At 38.8% G+C, this 25,412-nt stretch overlaps 1 protein-coding gene across 1 annotated transcript; it reads left to right on the plus strand.

The window, feature by feature from the left end:
- Positions 1 to 594: 594 nt before the first annotated feature.
- nudt12 (nudix hydrolase 12) lies at positions 595 to 23,989 on the plus strand. The gene is made up of 7 exons (XM_003222986.4): positions 595 to 732; positions 4,848 to 5,056; positions 6,567 to 7,165; positions 9,617 to 9,784; positions 18,281 to 18,394; positions 21,155 to 21,354; positions 22,319 to 23,989. The coding sequence occupies exons 2-7, from the start codon at positions 4,851 to 4,853 to the stop codon at positions 22,427 to 22,429; spliced, it is 1,398 nt and encodes a 465-aa protein (XP_003223034.1). The 5' UTR covers positions 595 to 732; positions 4,848 to 4,850; the 3' UTR covers positions 22,430 to 23,989.
- The last annotated feature ends 1,423 nt before the right edge of the window (positions 23,990 to 25,412 follow it).

Below are 25,412 nucleotides of genomic sequence, written 5' to 3' on the forward strand. Positions count from 1 at the left end.
GGACACGAAAAACTATGCCAAGTTTCATTGCTCTCAGTCCATGGGAAGTGAGTCGGGAAATCTTTAATGAACGCCCCTCACATTGTGCTATTGACATTTTTGGTCCTCCTCAAAAGATTTTGACAGCAAAGACTGAAGCAACTGCGGGGAAGTGTGAGAGGCTTAAGGACTTGTAAACGAGACCTCCTTTTTAGACTTCCCACTCAGAACAAATCCAATACAGAGACAAAAAAACAAGAAAAGCACAATGCCTGCCCTGCTAGGAAGTGCCTGGTGTCTCTTTCAGGCCTGGGCAAACTTGGGCCCTCCAGGTGTTTTGGACTCCAACTCCCACAATTCCTAACAGCCTATCGGCTGTTAGGAATTGTGGGAGTTGGAGTCCAAAACACCTGGAGGGCCCAAGTTTGCCCAGGCCTGAGTAGAGTGACTGAGGCACCCAAAGAAGCAAAGTTTTTTGTTATTATTCTCGAGTAAATGTTGTTTATACATTTCTAACAGATGACAGCCCTGCAGATAAACAAGCAGTTCTGTTTGGAACGGCACCGTTTTCCATGAGGAAACAGGGGAGGCCTAAAAGCCTGGCTTTTCCTGAAAGTAGGTCCTTTGGGAGAACTACAGTTCCCAGGATGCCTTTCTTCTCCACCATGATGCGGGGGAGGAGCGTCCTAGAGAACCCGGAAGTGTCGGCGGATTGCTGGAGGCGAGGTGACTTCTGCAGGTTTCCTGGGCCAGGTAACGGGCATTGCGGCGCCTCTTCTCTCTCTCTCAAGCTGCAGGCGGCTTCCTCCTGATCTCACAGGCCTCCTTCTCTCAGTTCCTCCATTTAAACGCATTAGAGGCTTTGTTAGGCTGTCTTCCTTGGACTTCGGTCCCTGACAGCAACCTAGTCTGTCACTCAACCCAAAGTCAGCAGGAAGAGCAAGGATATCACCAAAGAATGGGTGGTATTCAAGAAAAGGAGCCAGGGATGCAGCAATGCTTTCAAATAAACAGAGAAAAATTCACTGGGTTGCTGTGAGTTTTCCGGGCCGTGTGGCCATGTTCCAGATGCATTCTCTCCTAACGTTTCGCCTACACCTAAGGCAGGCATCCTCAGAGGTTGTGAGGTCTGTTGGAAGCTAGGCAAGTGGTGTTTAAATACCTGTGAAAGGTCCAGGGTGGGAGCAAGCTGTCTGTTGGAGGCAAATTTGAATGATTGCAATTGATCACCTTGATAAGCATTGAAAAGCCTTGCAGCTTCAAAGCCTGGCTGATTTCCCTGATGTAAATAAATAACAACAATAAATAAAGAACAACATTCAGAAAACGGGAATCCCTGACAAGAAACAATCAGGGCCAGTTAACACCTCCCAACAAACGATTCCCTCAGGCAGGAAACAGAAGGGCTTTGGAAGCTGCCAGGCTATTCAATGCTAATCAAGCTGGCCAGTTGCAACAATCACACTTGCCTCAGGCAGACAAGAGTTCTTTCTCCCACCCTTGGCATTCCACAGATATATAAACCCCACTTACCTAGTTTCCAACAGACCTCACAACCTCCGAGGATGCAGGCAAAACATCAGGAGAGAATGCTTCTGGAACATGGCCATACAGCCCAGAAAACTCACAGCAGCCCAGTGATTCCAACCATGAAACCCTTAGACAACACAGAGATAATACAGGTAGAGGATCCTTTTTCCAAAATGCTTGGAACCAGAAGTGTTTTAGAGTTTGGAATATTTGCATATGCATACTAAGTTGTCTCCTGAGAATTAATGCAGTTAGACACAGCTTTAACTGGCTCAGTGCTATGGAATCCAGAAGTTGTAGTTTTACAAGATTTTTCTCCTTCTCACCAAAGTACAATCCCCGTGATTTCATTGCATGCCTCCATGGCAATTCAGAATGTGTCAAACAGCATTGTAGATGCAGCCTTAAGAAATAGGGGCCCAACGCCAAACATGAAATTTTAGTTTGTTTCATATACACATGGCTTTTGAGGTTGGAATATTTGTAATAAGGTGCATGAAACAAAGTTTATGTAACAAAGCTTTCAGAAAGTAAAGGTATCACTATCACTATCAGGATTTGGAAGTCTTTCAGATTTCAGTTTCTTTCATGCACAACCTTATTATAAATATTGTATAAAACTGCATTCAGATTATATGCATAAGATGTATGCATAAGCATCTTATGCATTAGATTATATGTATAATGTGTGATCGGCCCCCTCTTTACTGGCCTTCCGCTCAGAAGTTAAAACCTTTCTTGAAATCAGACCTTTCCCAATAACGTATAATAGACAATGACCAGGCAGCTATTGGTAACACATATCACAGAAGGCCATCTCGAACTTGGCAATGTTTACCCAACCTAAAGAAGTGGAGTTTCTAGGATCTTTAGTATAATGTTTTTATGGATAACCTCAGTGGCCTGAGGCCCAGGGAATTTTAATGGGACAGTACATGTATTTATTATTGTTTGTTGTATATGGTTTATGTAATGTTCTATTTGTTTATTTGTATCATTTGTGGTTGTGATGTTGTGCTTTTGTGTCATGTTATTTCTGTTTTAACCATTGTTCGCTGCTTTGAATCCCACCCATGGGAGAAAGGTGGGATAAAAATAAATAAATAATGATAATAATGGGTTGCTGCGAGTTTTCCGGGCTGTATGGCCATGTTCCAGAAGCATTCTCTTGACATTTCACCCAAATAATAATAATATATGAAATACAAATAAACTTAATGGTTTGCCTTGGGACTCATCTCCAAGATACTCCATTTTGTACATATATGCAAGACTTCCCAATGCAAAGAAAAAAAATCCAACATACTTCTAGCCCAAGTACATTGGACAGGGGATGTTCAACCTGTAGTACATTTTGATATTTAAGTCTTAAGAGCTGTTTGTGCTGTGTGACAGCAATAATACAGGATGGGCTATAAAACTGATGGGAATTATATGGCCCTTCTAATGTTGCTAGATTACAATTCCTGTCAGTCCTAGTCAGTGTTCATGAATTATGGGAGATGTAGTCTAACAGCATCTGGAGGGCTGCATGATTCCCATCCTGACTGGAACCAGATAAATTGACAGTGCAATCCTAGACATCTTTACTTAACAACAAAGACCTGTAGATTTAGTGCTATTCATTGCTAGTTAATTGAAGGTTTTATGTTCATATTCTAGTCAGTTCTAAACACAAGCTGATACCAAACTTCATGTCTGAAAGTTCAGCTGTGTGTGGAAATATTTTCCTAGGCATTGCATTGGATGATGGCCTATTAGATCACTCCTATAACTAAGAATGGATCTGTTGTAGAATTAATACAATTTGAAGACACTTTAAGAGCCATAGCTCAGTGCTATGGAATCCTGCATTTTTGTAAGCCACCAGGACGTTTTGGCAGAGATGAAAGACCTTGTAAACTACAGCTCTTGTGATTCCATAGCACTGAACTATGACAACTAAAGTGATGTCAAGCTGCATTAATTCTACAAATGTACTCTCAGTCTCAAATGTTCTCCAAGATCCAGATTAACATGGCTATGTCTTTGAATTCTATTTGTCATGAAGTGACCGTAGAAATGAAGGACCACCAAAAGTGCAAACCATGAACAACCTTGCAAATATCCTACAAGCCTTGTTCAGGACCCGTCACTGAATCATCAGACCATTTGTAGTTTTGACGACTGCATCAAATAAACATTCTATGTACACACCCACATATATCTTCTTTTTTGGACAGTGTACAAGGGGTTATCCTCAGTGGTGTCAAACTTGGGGCTCTCCAGGTGTTTTGGACTTCATCTCCCAGAATTCCTACCAATTGAACAAGCTGGCTAGGGCTTCTGAGAGTTGGAGGCCCAAACATTTGGAGGGCTACAAGTTTGACATCTGCCCTAGCCCTTGATGTGCCATTCAAAACCTAAGCCTCATCTACAATGCCATAGTTTGAAACTGCATTATATCATCAGTGTAGACTCATATTATGCAGTTCAATACAGTTAAACTGCATTACATGAGTCTACACTGACCATGTAATGCAGTTTCAAACTGCATTATATGGCAATATAAATGGGGTCCTACTCTCCCTCCAGCTCTCATGTCCTGGCAGGGGTTGCTATAACTGCTTAACAGTGAGGAGGAGAGACAACAGGGAAACAATTCAAATGAGATAACTTGCTCCTTATGGCCCAGGAAGGAAAGCAAATAGAAGTGCACTCACAGATTGTACCTTCCTATTTTCCTCTTGGAGATACACTGGTTGAATTGTCTCTTTGCCTTCTCCCCTCTACACTGGTAAGCAGTGACACTGGCACCAGAGGGGTGTGATAGCTATTAGGTGAAAGGTTTTGGACATTACGCAAAGGGCTACAGACTAGAACTTTGCACTCTGTTCTGAAAGTGACATACAGGGCAGATAAACCACCCTTAGTCATGCATATGTCGTTAAAGGCATTACAGCGAATGTATCCTATGTGTGACAGCAATCGTTTTCCTGGAGTTAGTGTGGGTCAAGCTAGACATTGCCAAGAATCCTTATATGCATTCTGGGATTTCTGACAGTGCCTGAGTTTTGCAAAGTAAGCTTGTGGTAATTTTCCACAAAATATAAAAATGCAGAAGTGAGCATTAATATTGGAACAAGAAACACATAGTAATTAGAACAAAAACTAATTTTTTTAGAAGCAGGTATAACTGCTTCTAACTATGTTGAAAGTACTTCTATTTTGACCTGGCTTTTTCTAGATAGGTTCATCTCTGAGAACTTAGAATGACTTTATGCCAGTTTTTTTAATCATACTAAATGCTACCTGCTATATACTAATAACACTTTAAGCTCTGTGTTTTATCCAAACAGATAATGGCAGATATCCAAAGAAATCCAAAACAACAATTAATTTTTGAGCTTCACAATTTAGCTGCTATTGGAGACAAGGCCAGGCTTGTGGCTCTGCTCAGTCATTCCCCATCCCTTATCAATGAAACTGCAAAGAACGGTTGGACGGCATTGATGTTTGCTGCTAGAAATGGGCACTTTGACATTGTACAGGTTCTTCTTGAGAAAGGGTAAGAAAAAATGGAAAATTAATTGTTCATTGTATGCTATATTGAAAATTACAGCAGAATGATTGTATTGTCTTTCCTTGTATTCACAATTCTTATACACCCATACAGACTCTGAACTTCAAAGCTAAAATTTAAAAAATGGGATTTAAACATAGATAAAGTCATGCCCTTTTATATTTCAATCTCTTTTACTCTAAGAAATGTGTGTGTGTGTGTGCGTGCAATCCAGGGAAACAAAGGGTGACATCCATTAACCGTTTTAATGTGTGACACACTTATAATATGGGTTTTTTTCTCAAGATAATTAGCAGATGGCAAATATTCATGTTTGACTATACTGTTAATTCAATTACTGACTACTTAGTTTGTGATGGGGTAGCGCTTAGGATCAAGAGCTAATTACACTTACATCTACGTAAATAGATAAGCATTAGGATTGAGATATAGTGGTGTTTGTTGGCCAGTTATATACATATTTAGAAGTAAATCATGCTGAACATTGGATTGCAGTCCTAAGCATACAACCAAACAGTTAATTGTATTGTAAAGGAAGTAGAGACCCCTGCTGTCTTCAGAGTTGCATCATTTTTCTCCAGTAGCTCAGTTTGCAACTCAAAAGCAGCTTTGCCAGACAAGCATGAGTTCTGCAAACCGTTTGTTCTCCATCTGTTTCAGTTTGATTTTTCCCATTGTGTTACACTTAATGACTCTATGTGGATTTGGCTCAGTGAAAGAAAGCATTAATGTTGGAACAAGAAACACATGGTAATTAGAACAAAAAAATCTTGGTTTTCTTAGTAGCTTGCAAGCAATGTTTGCAGTAGTTCAGCAACCCCTAACTGGGAGCCATGTGTGCTTTATTTAGCCAGCCCACTCTTGACATTCTCATTCCTGATAGGCTACGAGATGGCTTGGAGATACAGTAGAGTCTCGCTTATCCAACCTTCGCTTATCCAACGTTCTGGATTATCCAACGCAGTCTGCCTCCCGCTCAAATCCACAGCTGTTTTTCTAGGCAGCAAGGACTGAACTTTTTACAGTTTTAACTTCCAACAATGTTGTTATTGCAAGTTCATTTTATGCAATTCTACCTTGATTTGTAGTCAATTTGTTAGTAGTCAATGTTTTTATAGTCAAATGTTTTCAATGCATTGCAATGTTTTGGTGCTACATTTGTAAATACAGTAATTACTACATAACTTTACCATGTATTGAACTGCTTTTTCTGTCAGTTTGTTGTAAAACATGACGTTTTGGTGCTTAATTGGTAAAATCATAATGTAATTTGGTGTTTAATAGGCTTTTCCTTAATTCCTCCTTTTTATCCAACATTTTCACTTATCCAACATTCTGCCAGCCCGTTTATGTTGGATAAGTGAGACTCTACTGTTTTTTGAAACCCCCTAATTCCCTGATCACATGACAAGTGGTAATGTTGGTGGGATACATCTGGAAGCTGTTGTCATAAAACTTGAAAATATTGTTGATTTTATCATTTCCATTTTAAAAGGTGTGACAAGTCCATATCCAATGCGTCAAGCCAGACTGCACTGGACATCGCTCGGTTTTGGGGTTATAAGAACATAGCTAATTTGTTAGCTAATATGAAGGCTGGAATGGAGCCATTTTTCCTCAACAGTCAAACCAGAGAGCATGAAAACTACTTTTGCAGGACATTTCTGGATAGGAAGAGTGAGAAGAGGACAGATGTTAAATGGCTAAATGCAAAACAGAAGCTGCCAACTACAGTATATGTTCTTTTTTCTAATTTAAATCCATTGGTTGTATCAGAGCAAGGTGAAGAAGATAATTTCCAATCTCCAAAAGCTAAACTTTTTCGACTTCACTATAAAGATGTAAAAGAATTCCTGGAACACACTGAAACCATCACATTGATTTTTCTTGGAGTAGAACTTGAACTGAGAGGTAGCTTACTTCCAACTTTGAATGGGAAAGATTCTAATGAAGATGAAGATGATGGACTAGTTGCTTGGTTTTCTCTCAGTTTAGATGCTACTTCTGCTGACAAGTTTGTACAGAAACATCAGAGCTGTTATTTCCTTCAGCCACCCATGCCTGCATTGTTACAATTGTCTGAAAACGAAGCTGGTAAGAACTTGAATGTTTCTTTTTACTGAAGTGTTGTAACATAAAACGATTACAATAGGGAAACAATTAAATCCAATGAGACGAAGATATAAAAACATTTCTGACTCGGAGCTGATTTAGCAAAGATTTAATATTCCTTTTTATTTCCTTTATGATTTTGTACAAAGTACTTGGCGGGCTTTATGCCAAAGCCCTAAGTTATGTTCTCGGCACTACTTCTCATTATTATTATTTTATATTTTAGAGTTGCTTCACTATTGGGGAAGGGTGGGGAAGAATATAATGATTTATCACTTAACTGCACATTTCAGATTTTTTTTTCTTTCATGTCATGGATGTAGCCTATCTGGATTTCAGTAAGACCTTCGACAAGGTCCCCCATGACCTTTTGGCAAACAAGCTAGTCAAATGTGGGCTAGGCAAAACTACAGTTTGGTGGATCTGTAATTGGCTAAACAAATGAACCCAACAGGTGCTCACCAATGCGTCGTCTTCATCCTGGAAAGAAGTCACGGGTGGAGTGCCGCAGGGTTCCGTCCTGGGCCCGGTTCTGTTCAACATCTTTATTAATGACTTAGATGAAGGGTTAGAAGGCACGATCATCAAGTTTGCAGACAACATCAAATTGGGAGGGATAGCCAACACTCCAGAAGACAGGAGCAGAGTTCAAAACGATCTTGACAGACTAGACAGATGGGCCAAAACTAACAAAATGAAGTTCAACAGGGATAAATGCAAGATACTCCACTTAGGCAGAAAAAATGAAATGTGAAGATACAGAATGGGGGACACCTGGCTCGACAGCAGTAAATGTGAAAAAGATCTTGGAGTTCTCGTGGACAACAAGTTAAACATGAGCCTACAATTTGATGCGGCGGCGAAAAAGGCCAATGGGATTTTGGCCTGCATAAATAGGGATATAGCGTCTAGATCCAGGGAAGTCATGCTCCCCCTCTATTCTGCCTTGGTCAGACCACACCTGGAATACTGTGTCCAATTCTGGGCACCACAATTCAAGGGAGATATTGACAAGTTGGAAAGCGTCCAGAGGACGGCAACTAAAATGATCAAGGGTCTGCAAAACAAGCCCTATGAGGAACGGCTTAAACAGCTGGGTATGTTTAGCCTGCAGAAGAGAAGGCTGAGAGGAGACATGATAGCCATTTACAAATATGTGAGGGGAAGTCATAGGGAGGAGGGAGCAAGCTTGTTCTGTGCTGCCCTGGAGTCTAGGACACGGAACAATGGCTTCAAACTACAGGAAAGGAGATTCCACCTGAACATTAGGAAGAACTTTCTCACTGTGAGAGCGGTTTGGCAGTGGAACTCTCTGCCCCAGAGTGTGGTGGAGGCTCTTTCCTTGGAGGCTTTTAAGCAGAGGCTGGATGGCCATCTGTCGGGCAGGGCCGGCCGGAGATAAATTTTAATGTTAAGCGGGGGTGCTGAAAAGCGCCCCCCCACCGGCGCCGCCTCCCGTGCCCTGGCCCCGCCTCCCACGCTGCAGGGACTGGAGGGACCTCCGCAACAGTCTGGCCAGCTAGACGGGCGAGGGCGAATAGCGCGGGAGGCGGGGCCAGAGTTGGCCCCGCCTCCCGCGCTATTCGCCCTGGCCCCGCCTCCCACGCTGGGCAGGGGGGCGGGGCACCACCCTGACGGTGCCCCGCCTCGCGCCCAGTGCGCCCTGGCCTTGTGGCAGCTGGCCGGGCAAGCCTTGTGGCCTGGCTGGCCTTACCCAGCCGGCAGCCAGCCAGGCAAGGCCAGCCAGGCCAGGGCGCACTGGGTGGGAGGCGGGGCACCGTCAGGGCGGCGCCCCGCCTCCCGCCCAGCCTGATGGCAACCCCCCGGACCTGCGCCCGAGGCGGCGGCCTCACGTGGCCTCCATGGTGGGGCCGGCCCTGCTGTTGGGGGTGCTTTGAATTAGATTTTCCTACTGCTTGCAGGGGGTTGGACTGGATGACCCGTGAGGTCTCTTCCAACCCTATGATTTTATAATTCTATGATTCCAGAAATGGCATTTTCCTAACTCTTTTTGTCTGTGGAATTCTAGCAGAACCTTGAACTCTCTCCCACAAGACATGATATAGGCCTTTCCCCTGTTCTGCTCTAGATTGATACTAAAGTCTGTCATGTTCTATTATCCCTCATGTAATGGATACATGTTTTGCCATTCATATACTTTTCAGATTTTGTCCCATATTTCCTTGAGTTTTGTCCCATATTTCCAATATTTCCCATATTTTGTCCCATATTTCCTTGAGTTTTAACGTTTAATGTACAATGTAATATTCATTGCCTGCTCACGGAAAGGTACAATTTTATAAGCAGTATCTTTTTCAAAATCATAAATCAATTACATTAATTTTTATGGAAATCTGGAAAGTTGGTGTTACAATAATTCTTTGGTGTCAGAAAACCCGCACTGATTGATTATTTGTTGTGGTCATTTTTCAGGAGTCGTTGCCCAAGCTAGATCTGTTTTAGCATGGGACAGCCGATATCAGTTTTGTCCAACATGTGGCAGTGCAACCAAATTAGAAGATGGAGGCTACAGAAAATCTTGCTTGATGGAAGATTGTGCCAGCCACAAGGGGATTCACAATACGTGCTACCCAAGAGTTGGTAAGATCGCTTTCACTGTTATTCTCTTTAACAGCAAGAAAAATTAAGCATTATCCACTTATAATGTGCAGCCTTAAATTATTATCTACCTTTTATTTTCTTACATTGTTCTTCAAGTAATGCTTACAGGCCTGAAATAGCAAAACTGTAGGTCAGGGGTCCCCAAACTAAGGCCCGGGGGCCAGATGCGGCCCATCGAAGCCATTTATCCGGCCCCCACGGCACAAGGGCAGAAGTGGGTTGGGTTAAATGACCCAAGGGGTTTCTTCTTCTCTTCCAACCCTTCTTCTTCTTCTTCTTCTTCTTATTATTATTATTATTATTATTTAATTATGACACAGCAAACAAGATAGATATTCTGGATTTCGTATCACAAAATCACAAGTCGAACATTTCCCAAGTGTCTAGGACTGTGTGATGTATTATTATTATTATTATTATTATTATTATTATTATTATTATTATTAACATTTAGGCTGGGTGGCCATCTGTCAGGGATGCTTTGCTTGTGCATTTGGTGCCCAGAGGCAAAAGGGGGTTGGACTCAATGGCCCAAAGGATCTCTTCCAACCCTCTTTGATATTATTATTGTTGTTGTTATTATTATTATTATTATTATTATTATTAATTGTTATTAATTATTATTGCTTGGTGGCCAACTATAGTCCGGCCCTCCAACGGTCTGAAGGATCGTGAACTGGCCCCCTGTTTTAAAAGTTTGGGGACCCCTGCTGTAGGTTGTGCTTTAAATGTGCTTCTATCTATTTTTAGTGGGCATTGATGGATGTGAACTGTGGTTAACATTCAAGTCAGAGTCCATTTTCCTCCTTCCATGTGCTACATTTGTATAATGGTGAACCTTGACTTCATGTAAATGAGCTGCCGAGTAATGCTCACGGTTTATTCACATCACCTGTAATGGCTTCCTTTGCCTGGCATCCAAATCTAAAATGCTAGTTTGTTTATCCCAAGACAGGACAGTTATTCTTATTCACCTACTGATTTAGGATTGTTTCAGAGAAAGGATCCAAAATCCCAGGTTCAGATGCCATAAAAGTTTAGATTGCTAATTTAATTACAGTTGAGATCAAGTGAGCTATGGTCATTCAGCTTGAGGATTACTAACAATCTAAACACAACTGTTGTGCTTCATTACAGAATAGAAATGTTTTCCCATAGCCCTCAAGAGGACCCATGTACAGCACATCTTTAAAGCACAAAGGAGATACCAGTACATAATTTCAGTATATAGTTGTTCTATTAGACCCGGAGGAGTGTGTGCATGCTGCCATAAAGTTGTTTTCGCAATCTCCTCAAGCTCTCTGCACCACAACCCCCCTCCCCAGAAAATATTTGATGACCAGAAGTATTCACATCAGAAATGAATGAACAGTCAACCATGATAGTGCATTGGAAGTAGCGCTTTAACATATTTAGGACCAGATAGAAAATAATTGTCTGTAGTGAGCTAGAGTTGGGGTGAAAAAAGCATGACATCCCAGTTTAGGAGATGGGAACAGGGATACATGGGTATGAAGCCCTCCAGCATCCTATATGGGTCTGTTGAGCTTTTGCCCTACCCTGCAATGACAATAGCTTACTCCTGCACTAGATCTGCCTTGTCTTATTTATTTTATTTTGTTGCAGGGGAGTTAATAAAAAGATTGTGTGATCTTTTATTTTTATCTCTTCACAACTTTTTACAAACTTCTATTCTGGGGTTGTCTGCACATTGCTTTATTGTCACATAACTGAGATTCTTATCTGATTTTGAGATAATAGCACTACAAGAGACTTGGCTGGTAGAAGGGGTTGACCCAATACAATTACCTGGATTTCAATGTTGGCACACACCTGCTCAGAAAAGAGGGAACAAAGGGCGTGTCTCAGGGGGCCTATGTATATGTATTAAGGAGGAATTACAGTGGCAAGGGGAGAGATTGTGCAAGGGGGATGATATCCACAATATATTGGCCATTAAGTTTAGTTATAAAGAAATGGAGCTTATATTGATAAATGTCTATATCCCACCATTCACATCCTCCTATTACAGTCCTGATGCCTGGGTACAGCTAGATATAATAGTGGAAGAACTAACAGTAGCGTATACCCAAGCAATAATTATTTTACTTGGAGATTTTAATGCTAAATTAGGCCCATCTATACATGATCTAGCCCAATATGGTGGCCTTCCACATGATTTTATTAAAAATCACCCAAAATGGTACTCAAGAGACAAAAAGATCAATAGGTCTGGTATAAGTCTGGCATCACTGATCTTGAAGTGCAATTTACAAATCCTAGGAGGTAAGAACAATAACAATAATTATAATTATAATTATGTATACCCCTATACATTTCATTCTAGCCATACAAGCAGTGCCTTAGATTTTATATGTGTCTCAACAGGCAAGGCCAATCTTTTTTCACAGATCAAAGTACTTTTGAGGGAAGAAAGTGACCATCAACCAGTGTGTGTGAAATTCTTGGGCCCCTCAGATTTAAGACCAAATAATAGGAATGATAACTGGATTATGGCCAACACTGAGGTGATACAAAACAAAAGACTTGCCTGGACCAAAGTAGACATGACAGCAATAGCCAATAGCCTCAAAACAGAGGATATTACAAACTGGAACTCAATAATTCAGTCACACTCAGCAGATTGGCAGACAGTCTCTAATGCATTTACAAATATCTGTGGTAGTCTAAAGGAACATCTTGTCACAAAATCCACTCCTAAAGGTCCTTACTTGAGCAGAGCGCCCTGGTTTGACAAAGAATGCCAACTTCAGAGAACAAAGCTGAGATTGGCAATGAGACGTGCTCAGGGACAACATCTTGTAAATCCTCAATTAGAAATGTTAACCCTGAGACGAGAATATAAGAAACTTATAAAAACAAAAAAGAAAAATCATACAGTCTCGATCTGGTCAGGGCTTGAGTGCTCAGCTAAGAGTCACAACTCAGCTATCTTTTGGCACACAGTAGCTGGAATTTTGAAGGAAAGGAAATTTACATTTGACATACCTATTCCTGCAGAGGACTGGGAAAATTACTACTCCCACCTGTTTGCCTCCACAGAACCTACAGAGACACAGTCACGAGGTAAAGATCTATCAATAAAAGCCCTGCCCCTTTGGCCACCAGTAACAGAAGATGAGATCAGATGTATTATAAATAATTTGAAGACCAATAAAGCCCCAGGGGAAGATTATTTACCCGCTGAGCTATTTAAAACACATCTGGATTGGTGGGCCCCCCTGTTAGCAGGCTTATTTACACACATAAATAACATCTGCCAGATTCCAGTTGGATGGAAGATGGCTATAGTTGTCCCGGTTTACAAAAAAGGGAACAAAAAAGACCCTGGTTCCTACAGGCCAATTAGCCTAATTGATATTGTGGCCAAGATATATGCCAGATATCTCCTGAACAGAGCTGAATGCTGGGAAAAAGAAAAACATATCCTCGTTGAAGAACAGGCTGGCTTCAGGCAGAATAGATCAACTATTGATAATTGCTTTGTTTTAAATCATACAATTGCAAGATATGTCAGCAGAGGGAAACAACTGTATGCTGCTTTTATAGATCTTAGTGCAGCATTTGATACTGTAAATAGAGAGACGTTATGGAAAAAATTAACTGATCTCAATATGGAACCCAGACTGCTGGCACTAATCAAAGCACTTTACACAAACACCTTCCTGAAAGTGCGATTCGGGACGCAAGGAGCCATGACAAACAGTGTAGAAACATACAAAGGGGTTAGACAAGGATGTATATTAGCACCACTGTTATTTAGCTTATACGTAAATGATCTCCCCGAACAGCTGAAGGACCCAGAGGTACATATGCCTAAGTTGTGTAAAACACACTTTAACATCCTACTATATGCCGATGATATGATTTTATTATCATACTCGCAAGTCGGGCTACGTAGGCTGCTGAGAAGATTTAACACTTATTGTCATAACAACGCTCTAACTATTAATAAATCAAAGTCAAAAATAATGGTATTTGGCAAACGACATAACAGACATAGATGGTTCCTGGATGGTGAATCAATAGAGCAAGTTTGCACTTTCACGTACCTGGGAATTGTTTTTTCTGAGACCGGCTCTTGGCTACCACATCATCAAAGAAGCTCAGTCAGGGCAAGAGTACGTGTAAACCAACTGCTTAAATTAACAAATCACAGCCAACCAGGATCTTTAGACCCACTTCTTAAAGTGTATAAAGCGAAGGTTACCCCCATGCTTTTATATGGAGCTGAAGTTTGGGGTCTAAACCAGGTACCATTATTAGAGCAATCACAATCACAGCACCTGCGAAGTTTTCTAGGAGTACACAGGACGACCCCAGCTGCTGCAGTAAGAGCGGAACTGGGAGTATACACAGTTGATGGCTTATCTAAAATCAGGGCCTACAAGTACTGGATAAAATTGATTGCCATGGCAAATGATAGACTGCCAAAACTGTGCCTGTTAGAGCAGATAGAAAATCAACATCAGTCCTCTTGGCTAGTTCATCTGACAAAATACATTAGTAGTTGTGGACTTCCGATTCTGTATCCAAATCTCTTAGAAGAACTAGACCCAAAAATAGTGGCTCAACGAGTACTGGATATAGAAGGCCAAAAAGACATTGCTACCCTGAGTAAAGCTGGCTCATTGAAATGGTTAAGCCGTTTTAAACACACTTTCCAAACAGCCAGGTATCTAAAGACAGAAATGCCTAAACACCTCAGGAGGGTATTTACCAGAGCCCGTTTTGAGCAGCTGGATACGATGGTCAAACACGGAAGGTTTAATCAAGTTCCATACAACGAACGATTTTGTATTTGTGGAGCATCAGAGGTGGAGGATATCGCACATGTTTTGTTCAGCTGTGAATTGTATAAGAAAGAGAGACACCAATGCCTCGGACCATACATTATTCACAAAACACACTGGGACCCACATATTAAAATTTCATTTTTGTTGGCCGGCCAGAATCCTAAAATAACACACAAAACAGCCCTTTTCCTATTCAAAGCCACACAACTGAGAATTGCATATCTGGAATCAATTGGGGTAAACTGTGCAGGTGATGCAGATATTTGACCTGAACGGGGTCTTGTTAACAGCTTGTTTATTTTAACTTCTTTTTTTTACCGCGGGTTGTATGTTGTATGTTGTATGTATGTCTATGTGTTAAATGTTTTGATACGGCCGATGGGCTAATCAATAAAACGTGGTTAACTTTCTTTTTCCCTTCTTTCTCATTGTATATCATAGGCTTTTCCATTTTCTTTCTTTTGATTTGATATTTTATCTTCCAGATTTTGGCTGATGTCTTAGTTGTTCAGGTTTTACAGCGATGTATGCAGAAAGTGGTTCTTAAATCTTCACAAGCTGAAACAAAGGCAAGAATTGTGAGGATAAGATGTAGATCGCTGAGCCAACAGTTGGTGTTTCTAGTGGCATTTCTTTAACAAAGCTAGCAGTCAGCAGGATTTGAAACTACTGCTGGATGCCATTCAGCATATGTATTTTCCACAGGTCATCAGTCTTTGAAACCTACTTACCTAATAGGATTGTCATATCCGTCATTTTGACAGCAAGGAAACAGTCAGTATAAAATGAAAAGCCAAATGAAAATACTAGCTATACATCTGGAAGGTTGAATATCAAAGTGTGAAGAAATTGAGTTGCCAAGTCAATACTAAAAAGTGGTCCCCAGTTTGTTAAATGCATGAATTCAGAGAGATGTCATCACCACACTTTCCATTGCATTACTTCACTGGTCCTTTTGCACCCCTGCTTTTCCTCTTCTGCTCTCATCTCTCAGCTTAGGCTGACAGAGTCCTGTTTGCTGTAATAGCAGAACAAAGCAAGTGCGCAAAAAGAGAGTGGGAAGGCCAAGCACTTGCAACCTTTGTGGAGCTCTACAATGATTTAGATACAGTACCTTAAGACCCGGAAATTATGTTTTTAAAAAAAACTAGGAAAAGCAACATGGAAATATGGGGGAATGACAGGGAAGTTTGAGAGAGGAGGAGAAAGAAAGCAGATGTAGCAAGAACAAGTCAAGGATAAAGAAAAATAAATCAGGAGGAAAAGAGAAGGCAGAAACATATAGCATAAAGGCAAAATATAGAGTGGGGGGGGGGGAAGCAGGAAAAAGGCTTTTCCCCATCAGGCACTACAATGATACCTAATTTTCTTTCCTTAAAAACAATAGTATTTTATAGTTGAATGTTTTGTAGAAAGTGCATGCCTTGAAATGGCCCTCATGATGTCTAGAACTCTCACAATTGCAAAAGGGATGTAATTTGCCAGTTTTTTTCTCAAAGGGATGTATAAGTTGAGTAAGTTTCTTTTCTCTTCAAGAAAGTCTTCAAAAACTGTGGTTTTCTAATACTATTTGCAATGTGGAGCTTGTGCATAATAATCACACATGGCATTTTACTAAGAAAGCAACATTTTCTGAAGTGGAAATAATTTTTGGACAAGATATTTTTACAAATAAATATAATGTTATGTCCAGAAAATACTGTTTTTGTGCAGAAAATACTGTTTCCCAGATAGAAAATGCAGTTTTCCACACAAAATAGCATTGTTGAACATTTGTGTTCTCAAAATATTGTTCTTTTTGGGTTTCCCAACACTAAAAAACCATGGGTTGTTTTTTATACTTTTAAAAAACATGTTTAAGTAATTTTTTTCATTTCATTTCAATTCAATTTATTATTGACCACTAATAGTCTTCTTTCTGAACTGAGGCACAAATGGTTATATGATAAATAAATTAACAAAGTAAAAAAGAAAAGTTGGGGTGAAATAAAATTAGCTGCTAGAATCTGAAAAAGCAGTTATAGATACAATGCTATCAAAAGAAGGGCCAAAACAAGCAAAAGCATTCTCAAACAATCTTACTAGAAAATAATGCATTCTAGAAATGGTGTTCTCTGTGTTAAACAACAGTTTTTGCAATAAAAACCGATTTTTCATGCAACATTTTTCTTCACACACACACACATGCACACAAGATTTCCAGAACTCCCAACTTTTTGGAATATTCTAAATGTTTTTAGTGCGTTTTTGTATACTGTTTTTCAAAAACAAAATAAAAATGTCATAGTACACAGTTCTTTTACCAATTTTACTACTGATTTCAGTGCTAATTTCAATCAGTCATATTTTATTACATAGAAACATCAGAGCAAGCTATGAAAAAAGTGCACATGGCGGAGCAAATCTGAAGTCATGTTTTGGATTTGAAATGCAAAATTTATATTAAATCATCATACATTTTTAGATGTTTTTATGATAATCAATTTTGCAGGCCTGTTAATTGGTGTTCTCTGCACAAAACATCTAGTGAGTGTTTCAGGAACTCTATTTGTATGTGAAAAATTGTGGATTACACTCAAAAGCTAGTTTTTATTCAAAAGAATGTTGTTTTCAAGGTTTTTTTGTGGGCAAGTTACAAAAGTAAAGGGTTCTTTGCAGATTCATTTTGAGAAACTTTCAATTTCTGTATTTTTTTACATTAAACGTTTTCACACAAAAACATTTTTTGCATATAACAAATGGACAATTTTAATGCAAGGTTGCTGGAAAAAAGTTGCAAACGTCATGAATTTTGCATCAAAAACCACTTGTTTTTTGCATGAAAAGTTTGGATTAAAAAATCTACAATTTTTATTTCTGCCCAGGATAATTTTTGAAACAGTTTGGGATATATATATATTTATGGCTGGACGTACACTTAAAAAATGTACCTGTTCCGACTTACAAACAAATTCAACTTGAGAAGAAAAAAAACCTACTGAACCCGTCTTGTTTGTAACTTGTGGACAGCCTATAGTTTTAGCAACAAAGGTTCCAAACCAATGTTTTGATCTAAACTATGCCAGGGGAAGACTGAATCTACTAGAGAATTTTAATGATTATTATCAACTTACTCCAGGTGAAAAACATTGGAAATGCTTGTCCTCGTGTAAACAGGAAAAGGATAAAGAACAGCATTTCAAACAGGATATGGATAGTGTGAAACAGCCTTGAGAGAAGCCAGTTCATCCGTTTCTTCAAACTCTGCATAATGTTTGGAAATAAATATGTTCCGCTGGTTTATTACTCTGTGACTAGAGGAGTTAAAAGCAAGAATTCTTGCTGATTAAGTCACTGTTTTCTGTTGGGTTTGTAACTAGGTCACCTTTTCCAGTATTTTTAGCAAAAGCATGCTGTCGTTCCAGGTAATTTATCTCCTGAGTTTTCATTTTTGGTCTGTGTAAGTATATTCTGTAAGATGCCTGTGTTACAGAAATAGGTGAATAAGTATCTTTAAAGAACCTGCAATAAGATTACTTGCTATGGGGCTTTTAGAGAATTGGATTTCAGGCTTTTAAAGGAGATAAGAATGTTAAATGAGGATGGGTGCATTTATGCTCTTTGTTGCTATGTTTTTAAAGTGTTAAATATGAATAAATTTCTTTAACCCATATTCTAGATCCTGTAGTGATAATGCAAGTTATTCATCCAGATGGTAACCATTGTCTTCTGGGAAGAAAGAATACATTTCCCCAAGGCCTGTTTAGTTGCCTTGCTGGATTTGTTGAGCCTGGTGAGTTTTTTTTTCGTTCAAATTGTGTAACTCCCCCACCCCCCGGTCTAGGTTTCTATTTGCCCTTTGATATCTAAATAATAGTTTGAACTTTGTTTGGAAAACAAATGTACAGTAATTGCTGAGTCTGTTTTTACTGTTAATACATATATTTTTTACTGGCAAAGCACCTCTGAATATTCCTTCCGAAGAAATTCATGACATTAATGGGAGTACTGTAAATTGTCAGCCAGCTTAAAGATACATACATGCATGCATGCATATAATTTTGCTTTACATTCCAAAGTATCCAAGAGGACCTTTGCTTCCAGAAGTTAGTCTATGATATTGGCTCATTCTTCCTTCTCTCCAGATGTCTATTACTGTTCTATCTCTATCATCTTGAAGACTGTTTTGTACTGCCTTTTGTGTTTTCTTCAGTTTTCTCTCATGGTTAAGGTTTGGGCTTCTTAGCTCTGACTCTAGGATGCTCATGACTCTAGAATCTAGCAAGCTCATGGCATTTTGAAAAGTTTCTCCAGAGAATCTTTCTCTGGAAGATTCTCTGGAAGCAGTTACATGGCTCTTTCGTCTTGTGAGCTTAAAGGAATTTTAAGTCTTTCACATCCAACATGCTTTAGAGAAAAAAGTAGGTTGTGATTGCAAGTACAGTTCTTTATCATACTCCTTGGAAACCTGTGTACAGAGACACAATGTCTCTGGTTCTGAGAGATGGTTTGTAGTCATTCTGGTTAGTAGCCATTGCTGATTGTTATTCTTATTATTTTGATTTATTAATATTCTGCCTTTCTCCCAATAATGGGCTCAAGCTGCTCACAGCATATTAAAAACAATGCATGTTAAAATCAATATAAATGTGATTTAAAACAATTACGTAATTTGTAAAGCAAAGGATAAAATTACTTAACTGTTCCATCCTTGTTGCACTCATCAAATTTCATAAAATCTCATATTAAAACTTTCCAGGTTTACAGTCTTATGAATTCCCCAGTTTAGCTCAACTTTGTCTGTCCTGGATCATCCACCATTTTGCTGTAGTAGATATGTGGAGGTTTTTAGGTTCACGTATTATGAGGAGGAAGAAATTTTAAAAATCTTTGCCCTATCTACCATCTCCTCTTACTTGCCTCAGACTCCTGATTGTTTTGGCGGCCATTCCCTGCATGTTTTCCATTTTCAGATAGAAGTAAAACATTGTTTCAGACTGTTTTTTCTTTGCTCCCAATCATAATATTAGCACAGATGTTACCGTTTCTTTGTGGGCCATTGGATTTAGGACTACTGTTACCTGTTGCTGGCAATAGCCTTTAGGATAACCTCCTCTTAAGACAAAGAGTGTGACTAGTGGAAAGCCACAGTATAAATTACAATCATGTTTTGTCACTCTTGATATCTAAAGATCCCTATGGGTTTGATTGTGATTTAAAGATCTCCTCTGCTAAAACATAGCAATAAGTACTGCAGAATTTGAGGCTAGAGCTACAATTCTCAAAGTATTTTTCAGCCCTTGTTTACTGTACTGAAACTGAAGGTGTTCATGTACTTTTAACAACAAAGATACTCATTGTTAAGCTCATGAAAAGCGATGCCAAGATAATTGAAATTGAGGTTCTAAATCTATAACATCAAACTAGTAATTGAAAGTGTACTGCAGTCTCTAATTGAGATCAGTATCCATTAGTACAGGGCTTGTACATTTCATCCTAAAACAAAACTTCTTAAGGTATTTCACAAGTATTAAGAGTTTATTCAGAATAGTTTTAGGAGCAGTTCTTGAAACTGAGTCGAATTGAAAGTTCAGCCCAAACGTCCTGTTCTTGTTGGCTGAAGTGGGTTTAGAGTGGTACATTGGTGGGATCAAGGGGTGCCTCTAAATGCCAAGGTAAGGTGGCATTCCCATTAAGCTGCTGGAAAATTGCAGCTTGCAGCTGTCTTGCTGGAGATTGCTGGGGGAACACCTGAATAGGGTGCTCCAGGACTGAAGAAGAACCTACTTTGAATCTACTGAATCTAGCATTACTCCTTTTCCCCAAATGGCGGTAATCTACAGGGATCTGTCATTCCACTTCACCCCTGTCCCATTTTGGATTGGCAATTTATAGCCATTTTGAAAAGTCAGTATTTGACAGCAGTGGGCTTTCAGGTTCTGGAATTTGTCTGAGCCTTTGAGTTTAGGGAACACAGTAAAAAATAGAGGTAGTATATTATAATACTATTTAAAACAAAATGTTTGAAATGTATTTTTATATTTAAGAAGTCATTGAAAGGCTGCAAAGAGGTGTGGTAAGAGATGCAGCCCATGAAAACACTAGCTTAATAAATTGATTTCTGAATTAATTTGATGCATATGTAGTCCACTTTCCAAATTTGCAGGTTTAACTTTTGAGTATTTGATTATTCAAATATTTGATTCATATGTTCTCTCTAGGAACCTCTATGTCTTCCAGGACAACTCTCTGGTCCACATTTGCTAGAATTAGACCCAAGAGTTACCTTAGAGAACCTAGAGATTCCTGGGAGAGGTTTTTTTATTTGTGTTTTTTGCACTTTTACCAGAGTTCTTTTTCCCTAAACCACATATGTGGAAAGCTTCCTGTACTGCCTTCCTTTCTTTGTTACATTTCTGACCTATTATACAAATAGTGGCTATTTTGGAGATTGTTGAAGATAGCTTCAGATATTTTGAGGTGCTTTATCTCAAAGAATGCAATATTTACATGGAGCTTTTCCAGTGAACAGTTTTTCCCTTTCTTTGATTAGGTGAGACAATTGAAAATGCTGTTCGAAGAGAAGTAAAGGAGGAAAGTGGAGTTAAAGTAGGCCATGTTCGGTATGTCTCCTGTCAACCATGGCCGATGCCCTCCTCCCTAATGATTGGGTGCATAGCAGCTGCAGTGTCTACAGAAATTAAAGTTGACAACATTGAACTAGAAGATGCCTGCTGGTTCAGTAGAGAACAGGTAAAGTTCAATTTAATTTCCTTTTCTTATTGATTGCCCTCTGACTGTATTGGTTAGGGCATGCAATATGGATGTGCTTTTTCAAGCAGATAAATGAGTCCTCGTACTTTTCCTATTGTACAGCGATTACACTGAAATTGAAAATTATGTGTTACTAAAAGAATTGGTGTAGGCAGTTCATCCTCAACTGAGCCTAAAGATGTTGCCAAAACATTGCATGGAAACATTCCAAAGCAAGCATGAAAAGTGTGACAATTCAATGTGTTGTCGAAGGTTTTCATGGCCGGAATCACTGGGTTGCTGTGAGGTTTCCAGGCTGTATGGCCATGTCCAGAAGCATTCTTCAGAATGCTTCTGGAACATGGCCATATAGCCCGGAAAACTCACAGCTACCCAGTGTGATAGTTTTCTGAACCTTCAGCTTTCCTACATCAGCTATTCTCTAATGCAGAGAGAAAATTAGATGAGGCAATAATATTTTATAAGAACACATTCCATAGAAGTATCCAAGTTCTTAGGTTTTGAATTTATAATTTCAAGGTGCTTAAACTTGCATATTTTCCTTTACTTATGTTTATTGAAAAACAAAACTTCGTGTGCAGATATAAGTTGTTAGGCCCACAACAAAACAAATTTGGAGCAATATATGCATTTTAATGTTTTCAGGAAAATGTCATGATACCTTTCGTCTGTGGTTTCTGACCCAAAATTTAGGAATCATATCTCCCAAACCTTGCAGAAATAGTAATAGTTTATAAAGTACATAAGAACAAGCTAATGTTTGTATAACACTTGTATAGATTGTCTTATTGCACTTCTCTAATGAAATATGTGTAGGCGCTAATCTTTGTAAAGGTTTCACATTATAAACTATTAAATCTGACGAACTACACATTGAATCAAAGAGTTGGAATATTCCTGTGTTTGCATTAATCTGTTTGCATACTGTTTTTATATGTTTCAGGTCATTGAACTTCTCAATAAAAGGAACAAGGGAGCTTTTGTTGTGCCACCACAACAAGCCATTGCTCACCAGTTGATAAAGCACTGGATTGGAACGAGTGCCAATCTTTAAATCAAGGAAGTTTATTAACCACAGCTGTACGTGCACTTACATTTTCAAATTAAATTGTATATTATTAATTACCCATTGTTGTTTATGCATCCCATAAATTTGGAGTCTGAATTCTTTACCCCGACCCCCCCCCCCCCCCCCAAATAAACTTTCAAACTCTTGAGGATCTGATACCACTTATATTTGGGAGAGTTGGAGAAAAGTGAGAGAAAAGTGGAAGTAGAAAAAGAATTGAACAAGTCATAGAACTGATTTACTTCAGCTTCATCTTTTATAGATGTCAGGCCTTTCCTGCAGATAGAGTACAAAAACCACAGATACGAATTGTGGGATCCAAGAGGGGGGAAAGTGTCATGCCAATTTTATTAATTCATTCAGATCTGGTTGTTCTTAATGTTATTCTTGCTTAGAACAGATTTTAACTTTCTCAAACTTTCTCATAGGTGAAATGATTCCATCTAAAGGCTTTCAGCCATTCTGAATGGATAAAACTATGCTTTCTCTGATCTTAAAAAGCATTACAAAGAGTCAGTGTTTTTATGCATTGCAGCAGGCCTTTAAAATTGGCACATGGATACCTATATTTCAGATATTTTTATAATTTTAAGAAAGAAGTCTTATGATCAAAACTGAGAAGGGCGGCATGTAATCAGTAAAGTATCCTCTCTGGGATCTCTGCTATAAGCTAGTGTTCTAAGACTTCCGTATCAGCCATATGCTGCTCTAAAAGCCACTTTGAAGTGATTACTCAAAGGACAGTGCCTTGGGATTGTTCTGAACAGAGAATAACACACTATTACATCCTATTATTTGTGGAACTGGAGTTCGGGCTGTATATACACAGCTCAGATGAGTAATATGACTTAGAAGCAATAAGCTCCCTCTTGTGATTGCACAGGTATGTAATAGTTTAAACTTGCCAGAGATTTGGCCCACATGGAGAAGAATTGTAACGATTCACCAATACTTTTCAGTATAATAGTCCTAACAGTGAGAATATAGAACGCATCATGTTGTTTCCAAATTTGCCTTTTTTTTTCTGAAAATGGAATTGTAGCAAATTACTCACCACTACTGTGTATTTTAAAGTTTACATTTATGAATTTTTCTTGTTACATTCTATAGTTTGATGCTGTTTTGTTTTACATTACATTGTTACATAACTGCTGTACATTGCAAAATCACAGCATTTACTGATCACTTTAAGGAGATGTGGTTTAACTAAATTGTTTTAATAATGACAATGTTTTACTATTTTTATTTTATAGGTTTTAAAATTGTATATTTTCTAAGGTTGTGAGTCAGTCTGGATCTCAGTCACTGAGATAAAAGAGGGGTACAAATAAATAAATGCCCTATTCTTCAATTCTGGAGTTGGATTGTGTGAGGTTAGTCAAAGAAGCGCACCTTACTCACTGGCAAGTGCTCCTCCCCCCAAATATTAAACAATATATTTAAAATGTTAAGTAGCTTAAAATATAATAGAAGTTCCAATATTATTACTGTATGCAACTAAAATGTATCTTTTAATAAAAACAAATAAAATCATTTTTGAGGATACTTTATACTTAAAATTATAATAAATCTGAACAAATAATTCTGATTTGAGTTATTTGAGGCTGACATACATGGTATATGCTCAGATCTTCACTATTTTTTATGAAATCTAAATGATATCCTTATAGTTGTGAATGGGCTTCCTTTGTCTCCTGGCAACCATTATTTTTAGACCCAAGTCCACCACTGACCTCACCCCTGTCTTCTCACCCCTGACCTCCTCCTGTTGACAGAGTAAGTCTGCAGAGAAGCTAGAACTGTGTTCAGGTGAATGCAGTCAGGTTCATGCAATTGGAAATCCTACCCTATCAAAATTCATGAAGTCATAGACTTTGTTCAGTCCGACATGGGTACAGCTCCTTTGCAAACCCTCTCTATGAACACTGAAAGTTATCAAGTGGAGGAGATTGAGTTGAACCACATATTTCCAACTCCCTGTATTTGATTGAAAAGCAGATGTATGAATAGGGCTGCCCTGAAACTCATATTAAGCAAAATTCTGGATTTATCCAACACTTACTGTTACACACTTTCTTGTCTTTCATCAAGAGTTTATTGACATACTCAACTAACAAATATACAACATCAGATTTTTATTGCATATTTATATTGGAAGAGATTTGGCACTGGCACATATCTTAGTGTCTGAATTTTAGCTGTATCTGCTGAAACCAAAACTCTAGGAGTATTTGAAATGTTTTGAAAAAAGAACATTAGAAGCTGACTTATTCTGAGTCAGATCATTAGTCTATGTACTCCAGTAGTATTAATCGTGACTACTATCAGCTCTCCAGGATTTCTTCCTAGTAAGGAGTATACCCAGACCTATTACTTTACCTTCAGTCCAAGGAAAGGGTCTTGGTTCTTATGGACTGGATGAGGTTGAACAAAGTTGAAATTCAATCCAGACAAAACAGAACGTGCATAAGCAATTCTTCTGGCAATCAGGACATTTAGAGCATATCACTTTTAGATAATATTTCTACAATTAACCTCACCATTCAGTTACTATTGAATATTTAAATGACACCACTCTAAAACAGTTCCATTCCATATGATGACTAACTTACACTCTCACTTTTCAGTAAGCTTTTTAAAAACATTTTCCTGACTTTAGCACTAGCTCAAGTAACAATAGACCATTGTCGAAGTTTCTCTAAGCTCCTTTTTTTGTCCTCTCTACTTTACTTAGAAGTCTCATTAAACTCATTGGGAATCAGTCTTGATCTTCTCTTTTGCTTTTCCAGCACATTCATTTATTTTTCATTTGCTGATTCAAGTTCCAGTTTTACTTTTTATCAGTGCATTTCTACTAATGATCAGCATGGTAGCATGTAAATATTAGTTATATACTCCCTGCCTATTGTGATAATGCCCCCTCTCTCTCCCTCCCTCCCCCCCTCCCCCCCCCTCTCTCTCTCTCATA

The sequence above is a fragment of the Anolis carolinensis genome, chromosome 2 (assembly GCF_035594765.1).
Source record: "Anolis carolinensis isolate JA03-04 chromosome 2, rAnoCar3.1.pri, whole genome shotgun sequence".
NCBI lineage: Eukaryota > Metazoa > Chordata > Lepidosauria > Squamata > Dactyloidae > Anolis > Anolis carolinensis.

What these genes read in the sequence shown, in the direction of transcription:
- nudt12 (XM_003222986.4), top strand. Translation starts at nt 4,851, where the DNA reads ATGGCAGATATCCAAAGAAATCCAAAACAACAATTAATTTTTGAGCTT. An exon ending in CAGGTTCTTCTTGAGAAAGG is followed by an intron (nt 5,057 to 6,566) that starts GTAAGAAAAAAT and finishes CCATTTTAAAAG; the next exon opens with GTGTGACAAGTCCATATCCA. An exon ending in GCTGGTTCAGTAGAGAACAG is followed by an intron (nt 21,355 to 22,318) that starts GTAAAGTTCAAT and finishes TATATGTTTCAG; the next exon opens with GTCATTGAACTTCTCAATAA.